Consider the following 9324-nt stretch of genomic DNA (forward strand, 5'->3'; position numbering starts at 1 on the left):
AACAGTTGAGAACGATGTGCCCCGGTATGTTCAGGTTCGCGCACTTCGTTTGCCACCATCAGCTCTTGCGGTTTTCTGCGGCGACAACAGCAACGAGACCACAAGCAGTTTTCCACCGTGGAGCCACCAGATCAAGGCGAACATGTCCAGTCTACAAGCCTTCTTCCGAATATCGTGGCCCCTGCAATTGTGCCGCTCACGGTGTCGCTGTCACTGCAGTGGCCAGACTTCATCAGCACTCACTCGCTGACGTCGCAGTCAGTGACGTCAGTCGCAACAGCCCAGTCGTCACCACCAACATCGCTTGGAGAGGTGCAGCTGCAGCCAGCAACGACGAGCTTGCCTGCTCTACCCACTCACACCCCCGTTGGTGATACTGCCAAGTCTGCGGGTAAGCTCGCAAGAAAGGGAAAATTGAACACCAAAGAGCAAACGAAGCGCACTAGAGGACCAACAAAATGATTGAGGAGCTGCTGCACTTCCGCTTTTCGGACGGAGACGTGAAGCGTCATCTCGAGACCGCCGACACGAAGACCAAAAAGACTCTGGCCTGGCAATTATTTGCCAGTGTGCTGTCAGATTCTCTGGGCATGGTACTCAACCACGAGCAGGTAGGCCTAAACTCTCACGCGTACGGTACTGCGCTCTAACTCTTTTGTGTGGTATGGGCAGGTTTCTCTGAAATATCGGAAGCTGAAGTGCATCTACAGGAAAGAAAAGCGTGAGATGCAGAAGACCGGAAACAACCCACGCGCTACTGAAATGGACGAAGGCTTGTGGGCGATTCTGAATGACACATTTGGGGGTTGTGTAGGTATTAGTGGCGAGATGCTGTTAGACTCGACTGTACCTGAAGAAGATAATGAGGACGCCGATTCGTCTTCTGCGAAAGACGACACTACGTCCTAACAAAAGCCTCCACCAGTCGTGCAACTTGCGACAGCGTTGCAGGGTGGAATGGAGGCGATTGCAGCATCGCTAGGCTCTCGCTCCTCTTCCGAAGGTCAGATCCAATCGCTAACAGCTACGTTACAGTAGCATCATGAAGAGACGCGGCGTTTCCAAGAGATGCAGCTTCAACTACTGCGTGAAGTGTTGAGACAGCGCCACAACTAGCTCAATTCACATTAACGCTTGTAATTTTTGCTAACAACCGTAATGTTCAAACAGCTAAGTCCTCACCATAATGCCTGCTATGTCGTTGCGCTTTGAAATGCCTTGCTTGTGACAGATGACCTGCTCGCGATCATGCAGGTCTTCCTCAGGCGGAGTTGACGCTTCAGGTAGCAGAGGATCTGCTCCTTCGACTTGTACTCCATCTTTTACCAGCACCAGCAAGTTGTGCAAAACAGTGCAATCTAGAACAACCTTGCAAACGCGCTCTGCAGCCTTCTGTTCTAGCTTACCTAGCACAATCCTGAAGCGTTTTTTTAGACGACCAAAAGCACACTCGATAATGATGCGAGTGTTAGAGTGTAGGTAATTGTACAACCGTTTCCAACGATCTTGTAAAGCTTCTCCTTCAGGAAACGGAGTAAGCAGATGCCCCCAGATCTTGTAGCCCGCATCACCCAACAGGTGCATTCCTGGTGGAACGTAGCTTGCAATTCTATAGCAAAACGTAAGATCCAGAGTTAATAAATATGGTACCAGTAACGTTAAAGAAAAACTTACCGTCTCCGCACTCCAGAACCATTCCAGAGAGACTGGTCGTTGTTGGATCCCGAGCGAATAAAATCGAACGGAACAAACCACTGTGATCAACCACGGCTTGTACGTGGACGGCAGGGAAAAGTTTACGGCAGTACCATCCCTCGAAATCGTGAGGGTGCGAGATGCGGATGAGCGTACCGTCGACTGCACCAATCGTGCCGGGGAACCCAGCTACATTGAAGAAGCCACCCTCAATCGAGGGCACTTCCTCGGTTGTGGGCATCACAACGAACCGTGTTGCCATGGCACTGAGCACATCCAGGGTGTCGTTAATGTAGACCACAACACGAGGCCTGAATATGCCCATTGCCGTGGCCGCTTGGTCCATAGTACCCCCTGGGCTAAGTACATCATCTGTAGTGCCACACGCTTAATGACGGGGTTCTTGGTGTTCGGACCGGGCTCACAAGCCCACGCAGCATGTGCCAACTCGTATATTCGCAAGAACGACTCCTTATCACAGCGTAGCTTCTTGTGGAACCACGCCGTTCCTGGTGTTCGCTGTGCTGTCTCGAATGCGCGCACTTCAAAAGTCATCGGTGCCGTGGGGGGCCGCCGAATGCCCCGCTTGTCTGCTACAGCGACTACTGCGCTCACGCATGCTCCCAACACTACAGCTAATACTGCAGCTGTGACGTCGTCCATGGCACAGGTGTGCTGCGACTACATGTAGAACACTTGGTGGAGGTGTGTCCAGGTGGAACGTGAACTGCCCCTAGTGGTACAGTGTACTAGCATAATTTTGACCAGTAAATGCTACTTTGAAACTCAGGTTCTCTACGCCTAATAATCCTGGCCTCCAACGGTTTCTAAATATCCTCATAATTATTTTACGAAAAAAAAGCACCAGTATTTTCATTGCTGATAGGAACTGATAGATTGGTTTTGGTGCCAAAACAGGTGTGCACGTTCGACTTACCACAGTAGTACGCCAAGGTATAGGCGCAAAAAACGGCGAGTCAAGGGTTTATCATTAGAAGATGTACTGGCGAGAAATGTTTAATGCCAATTGTAGCTAGTGCAAGATACTACGAGTAGTGGAGCTTACGCTGGACTATGAGGCTTCGGCTAATTGTAAACCACGTTCGCGTACCGTTTTCTTTTTCTCGTAACATTTGCTTCAGCCTTAAAAGGCGGCCTTGATTTTATTTTGTCGAGGAATGTACGCAACAGCTCTGCTGTTCTTTCTTTCGATGTCCCAAGTTTCTTAACCACGAATGCTGGCACTTTTCCATCCGTTACCCATTTGTCAAGAAGAGCATTCCTGACATAGGTAGCCATTTCCTCCATCCCTGGGCTCTGCTCTGCCCGTTTGATCAATTTGGATAGCACCTGGTCGTCAAGGTAAGTCGTGAGTGTATCAATAGCTGGATTGGTCTTAAGTTTCGGATGCTCTTTCTTGAAAACTTTCGTGAACGTGAGCCAAGTGCCAAACCTTGGGTCCGTGAAGGTTGTATCCCCTGCCTTATCGAGCGTGAGCAATTTGAAGGCTTCGTCTGGGGTCATTTCTCTGCCCATCATGTTCGAGATGTACGCTGAGGTTTTCTTGTTTTCCACCCATTTAGCGAACAGAGCTTTCTCAAAGTAATCGGACCTGATTTTCGTGTGTGCGGCTTCCTTGGACGCCTTAATAATTCGCACTAAAGCCTCATCACTGTAATAAACTGCAAGTGTATCAATAACGGGTATCGTATTTGTGCGAGGATTCGCTTTCTTGAAATTCATTGAGTACTCCAACCAGGCCTTGAATTGTGGACTGGCAAACAAGTTATCTCCCTGTGTGTCGAGCGCTAAGAACTGGAAGACTGTTTGTGGGGGCACTCCACCGTCCAACCAGGCGTGAAGCTGTTTATTTTGGAAGGATGTAGCTATCTTCTCAGATTTCGGGGAATTCTGTGCTGCACGGACTAGCTGGGACACCGCCACGTCTGGGTCAATCTTGTGGAATGCATTGAAGCTCACAGAACGAGATATCTTCTCAACCACCGGGACTGAATTCATGCTGGTCATCCTCTCTTCATCGTTCTCCTTGGCGATGTTGCGGATCCTCAAGAATCTGTTGGTGGAGAGTTCAGTCCCCGTGATTGCGATGATCCGTGCGAGCAGTACGGCGATTCCCAACAGTACACCGCCATTCAGATGCATAGTTTGGGTGCACCGTTACTAGTATTTCGGAAATACGAAAACGTACAGTGGGTGCGTTTCTGTATTGGTCTCTCCGAGAGACTCTCTCGTGGCCCACGCTCACGAGTCGTGGCGACCGACTCGTTCGCATTACAGGATTACGTACGTAACAATGAATACATGTATGGTTACCAACGTACGTAAACAATGACGTACAGTCAGGGGTTATTAATAATGGTACTGTAACCAGGGGCTAATGGTAACCAAATATCATATGATATTTTTGATAGTAATAGTACTATTTTCGATATTAAATAGTAATACTAACTTATTTTTGCAAAAGCTAACATAATATTTTTATATTAACTCGGAGAACTGAAAAATATTAGATACTACATGATATTTTATGATATTTTCCCACTTAAGTACGTTTCTTGCCAGCTTACCTCTGTGAACCGAGCGGAGCCAAATAACTTTTTCGATCAGGTTCTAGAAAAGCAGTAGGCTTTAAGACTGACGAGTATTTGCTCTAGTATATCACTGTGACACAGACAAAGGCGATCAAGATGGAAAACTGCAAACGCTTGCAGCTGTTTGACGTTGATAGAGCGAAATCAAGACATTTGTTCTTGTTCTCTACCGATCTCCTCGTCGACATCGTGCGTCTAATAAACCTACTGCCTGTGGCGCTAGATTAATGCGCTCAGCAGTGCCAACACACAACGCCAACCTTGCCGTCACCCCGGTACTCACGGTTGATTAGTAATACTTCAGCTAGTCGAGCGTTAACGACATCTGATTGGTTAATGTAGCCCGACTACGCAGTCATTGAAAAATATAATGTCGTATTAGCTAATATTAAGTTGATATTTGATAATATCATATTGTCTCAGAGGAAAATATTAGATGATATTTTTATATTAGCTGGTCTACAGGTGATATTTTCACAATATTAACTTCACCGATTTTAGTTTACCATTAACCCCTAACTGTAACTCCAAAATCGGTGAAGTTAATGTCAATATAGTGATAGTATCACCTGGTATAATAGACGAGTTTATATACGAAAAATTACCTAGTAATTTTTATTTAAAATACATAATATTATTAAATATCAACTTAATATTCGCTACAACGATATTAAATGTCTTCAAGATTGCGTCATCGGCTCCAATCCACCAATAATATGTCGTTGAAGTTCGACTAGCTGAATTAATACTAATCAACAGTGAGTCTGGGACAATTGTGAGAGTGACGGCAAGGTTGGCGCTGTGTGTTGGCACTGCAGAGCGCATTAATCTAACTTCACAGGCTGCAGGTTGATGAGACGCACGATCTGGACGAGGCTATCGGCAGAGAACAAGAGCAATACCTTGATTTCGCTCTATCGACTTCAAACAACTGCAACCGCTTACAGTTTTCATTCTCGATCGGCTTTGTCTGTGTCACGGTGAAATGCTAGAGCAAATACTAGTCAGTTAAAAAGCCTGTCATCACTACTGCTGTTTTAGAACCTGACCGAAAGTCAGCAAGGTGACAAGAAATATACTTAAGTGGGAAAATATCATAAATTATCAGCAAAAAAGTCATGACTTAGTCCTGACCTTGTGACCTGGTATCCGCTGGTAGCGGCAAGAATCGGCTGTTATCTTGAAGATATCACGATTAGGTCCTGACCTAATTCAGGGAATTCTATTGGTCATAAAGCAAACCAAATATTGTTGACGTCAAGTCCCAGCTTGTGGCAGCACGCATGCGACGGGAGTGCCGGCTTTTCCGTCTATGCAAGATGTTGGCAAGGAGACGGAGACGGACTTCGCGACGTTCAAGGCCATGACGTCGGAGGTGACACTGGTGCCTGCTATTGAAGAGTCGGGCTGGCTCAGAATTCCACGAAGCTCACGGACTGAGACGTCGCTGGTCGAGGGCATCCGAGAGGTGGTCAAAAGTGGAGTCTACTTATACGATAGTGACGGTGGGAGTAGCGTCTACAAGGGATGCGTGAGATGACGTCTTCTCTGCACATTGAAGAGACGCCGGAGCTGACCAAAGCGTCGTGCCGACTTCCGACTACGGAGACATAGAGCCCAAGCCGGACGACTGGGCCGTTGAAGACGGAGCTCGAGCTACCATTTGCGATCGTGACCAAAGGTCCTACCGACACAGCTACAAGACCATGATACAAAACACCAGCTAGATCGACCACGCGTAGGTAAGAAGCAATGTATCATGCACTAGTGGTAATGATTGTTTTTACTTTTTGCCGATTAAATATAAATGCTTATTGTGTTTTCTTTTTGCTTAGATACTTCGAGAAAGCGTCGATGCTCCTTCTTCCGCGCTCAATATCGGCGCGGTCCAGCGCGGATTCGATTGACAGACCTCCACCAACCAGTGTTTGTACGTGTTTAATCACACAAAGACGTCTTGAAAAGAACTTCGCCTCCCTCGACGATTGACGCCATTTTGTGCCGTACTTACTTTCGAGATACTCAATAGATGGTTTATTTGCGATTCCGTCGTGCCATTCAGTCCACAGCTCATTCACTGTTGAGATCCCTCTGCTAATAGAATATTGTGGTGGTGCGCCAAAGGTTGATGTTAGATGAGCTTCACTAACTGTACTACTCGTTGGTTGAATTTTTGAGCAGACTCATGATGTTCATTATCAGTGCTATCAGATCTGGCGGGGGCAACCACAGGTGACAGGCGAAACGTCATGTTTCCTTGAAGCATGGACGTAAAACTCTCTCGAGTTTCTTTGAGCAGCTGTAGTACCTCGGTGTGCTGAGACGCTAACTTATTCATTGTTTCTGAATGCTGTGTACTTATGTGCTCCGACAATAGAGGCATTGCAACCTATAGATTTGTTTCTACAGGACTTTTGGCACTAGCTGCGCCAGCCAAAGCCTGAGTTCTATTTCTGAAAAGATTCTCCGAATATGATTTGGTCACGAATGCGAACAGGGAGATGGTCAAAAAGAACAGCACAGTCTTGAAAAAGCACAGCTCGAAGGTGTTGGAGCAGATCTAGGAATCCTCGAGCAGCCAAATTGTGATCCCAATTGCCATCTAAAATTTGTTTTTGACAATTTTCGATGTCAAGAAAAACTAGACGCTGTAAATCCAAGGGTGGTTCACCTGTTGCTCTCTCCAGAAAATATAAACGCGAGCGCGCTGGATGACCAGATAGAGCGCGCATGGCCTCGCGGGCAAGAGGGGCAGAATGCACAGCCTCGCATGTGTCCATACCCCATCTACCATGCCGCCGGGTTTGGAAAATATCCACATCGGCTGCTTCCAGCTGACGTACGCCCTGCTGGCGATTTATATGTGTCTTTTTGTTGAATGTAGGAAAGAGGTGCTGGAACACAGCTTCGTAGCTCTTTTTATGGGTGTTTTACGTAATAGACTGGGTTTTCTGTCGACCGCGTAAAAGTTTAATATCAAACCAGTCTTTCGCCTGCTTAAACGATGGGAATGGCTCCTGCTTCACATGGAATAGCTCAAATAGGTACAAGGCGACGCTGTCAACTGGACAGCCGTATACATCTTTGTTGCGCATATACCCAACATGTTGTAGTTTGCCAAATGTGTTGGTCTTTCCATGCTGAATCAGCAAAACAAGAGCAATGCAGGGCTGAAAGCCTTCATGATCTAGTTTCTGCGAGAACATGTTAGCTAGCTCCAAATCGCGGACATTCTCAACACGCAACAGACCAAAATGTGAAAGAAGAAAGGCAGTACGCCCTCGTAAATCATCCAGCGAAAGAAAAGTATCACAAAGTTCCTATGACGAGAACTGGCGCGGTGATCACGTGGGTGGAGAGTCATTTTAGCCAATCATTATTATGTCGAATGCACTGAGATCAGAATTGAATTGGAGCGCACTCCGCAGCTTTGGGCTAAGAACTGGTAGACCACTGCACCAGTTTAATGCAGAAATGTCACGAGCCTAGTTTCCGCTCAGCGGTGTTCTACGTCGATCAATTCAAACAGTTAGATATTATAAAACGGGTGGTATTGCAGTGGTTCTCACATTTGCTATTGGTACCTCCGCTCCGTGTACCAAAAATACGTCCGATAAATTGCAGCTGGCAAACGGGACGATTGGATATGTGGTGGGTTATGTTTGTTGTAATATCCGAGTGTGCCAGAAACGGTGAAATGAACAATGACTGAATTGAGAGCTTAGAGAAAATGTAAAGGATGCAAGTGCTTCCGGGAGCGGCAGCAACTACGGAGCACGCGCGCGTCTTGGACCAATTGTGGTCGATCCACGTGCGGTTGCCAAATCCATGGCAATGCACGTGTCAACGTGCAATCGCAGAGCTTGTGAAGCGTGACAGATGTCACAATCTCCCCTACTTGGTTTGCTTCGAATTGGTGAATGCCTTGACGAGTACGTTCCAATGCGAGAGCTTTCGTAGTTTGGTGATCGGCTCCCACAAGTTCTGCGAGGCGGATAAATCAAGCCACTTGACCAGATACTGAGTTTTGCCGCTGCGGATACGTCGCTTTTTCAGGCGTTCCGCCACGTAAATGTGCTCTTCGACAGCATCGTAGATTGCTGGCGCGGCCTTGGAAATTACACGGTGCTCGAACAGAGGCGGATTCTCCATCGAGCGCTTCAGCTGATCCACGTTGAATGATGGATGGCGTCGATCATTGCATGAGGCAACTTGAGGCGATAAGCGCTGGTACCAATGCGTGCACTGACAGGGTATGACCCGATCCAGCGCGGCAGAAGCTTGTTCACGGTTGGGTCATTAGTCGGGTCGTACGCAGGTTGACCCACCTCGTTCAGATTGAGCACTTTGGCGTCAATGAAGACCAAATCACCCACTTCGTACGTCACTTCCTTACGGTTTTTGTTGAAGTACTTTGCTTGACGAGCTTGGGCTTGTTCCAGGTGCTTCTTGGCGCTACGAAGAAGTTCCTCACGGTGCTGGACGAACTTGGCGTGGGGTCCAACAACACGTCGGGTCACGCGGATTGCAGTAGTTGGCTGGCGACCGGTGTCTCGCTCAAAAGGTGACAACTTGGTAGATGAATGGATAGCTGTAGCATGTGCATATTCCACCGTCGGAAGAACATCAGCCCAGTCATCACCATAGTGAGATAGCGTGCAGCGTAGTGCATCCTCCAGCGTTCGCACTTGTCGCTCCGACTGTCCGTCCGCTTGAGCTCATTTGCTGACGGTCATTTTCAACTTCACCCCCATCTACTTCATGAGCGCTTGCCAAAACTTGCTGCAGAACTTGGAGTCACGTTCGCTGACAATGCTGCTGGGGAGGCTGTAGTATCGGACCACTTGATCGAAGAAGAGCCGAGCAGATTCTTCCGCTGTCACATCCTTGGTAGTTGGTAGATAACATGGACGTTTACTGAGACGGTCGACCACGACTAAAACAGCGTTGAACACTAGAGACATGAGCTCCCCGTCACGGAATCCATAATAACATGTTTCCAACAGCGATTTGGGAT

The 9324-nt window shown here is 47.5% G+C and overlaps 2 protein-coding genes across 2 annotated transcripts; one reads left to right on the forward strand and one right to left on the reverse strand.

Moving 5' to 3' along the window:
- Positions 1 to 458: 458 nt before the first annotated feature.
- On the forward strand, positions 459 to 909 carry PITG_19654 (uncharacterized protein; the record flags this gene model as incomplete). Its single annotated transcript, XM_002896166.1, has 2 exons — positions 459 to 631; positions 711 to 909. 2 exons carry the CDS (start codon positions 459 to 461, stop codon positions 907 to 909), a joined length of 372 nt encoding a protein of 123 aa, XP_002896212.1.
- Positions 910 to 2781: 1872 nt separating this feature from the next.
- PITG_19655 (secreted RxLR effector peptide protein, putative) lies at positions 2782 to 3858 on the reverse strand (the record flags this gene model as incomplete). Its single annotated transcript, XM_002896167.1, has 1 exon — positions 2782 to 3858. One exon carries the CDS (start codon positions 3856 to 3858, stop codon positions 2782 to 2784), a length of 1077 nt encoding a protein of 358 aa, XP_002896213.1.
- Positions 3859 to 9324: the final 5466 nt, after the last annotated feature.

The sequence above is a fragment of the Phytophthora infestans genome, genomic scaffold (genome assembly GCF_000142945.1).
Source record: "Phytophthora infestans T30-4 supercont1.102 genomic scaffold, whole genome shotgun sequence".
Lineage (NCBI taxonomy): Eukaryota > Oomycota > Peronosporomycetes > Peronosporales > Peronosporaceae > Phytophthora > Phytophthora infestans.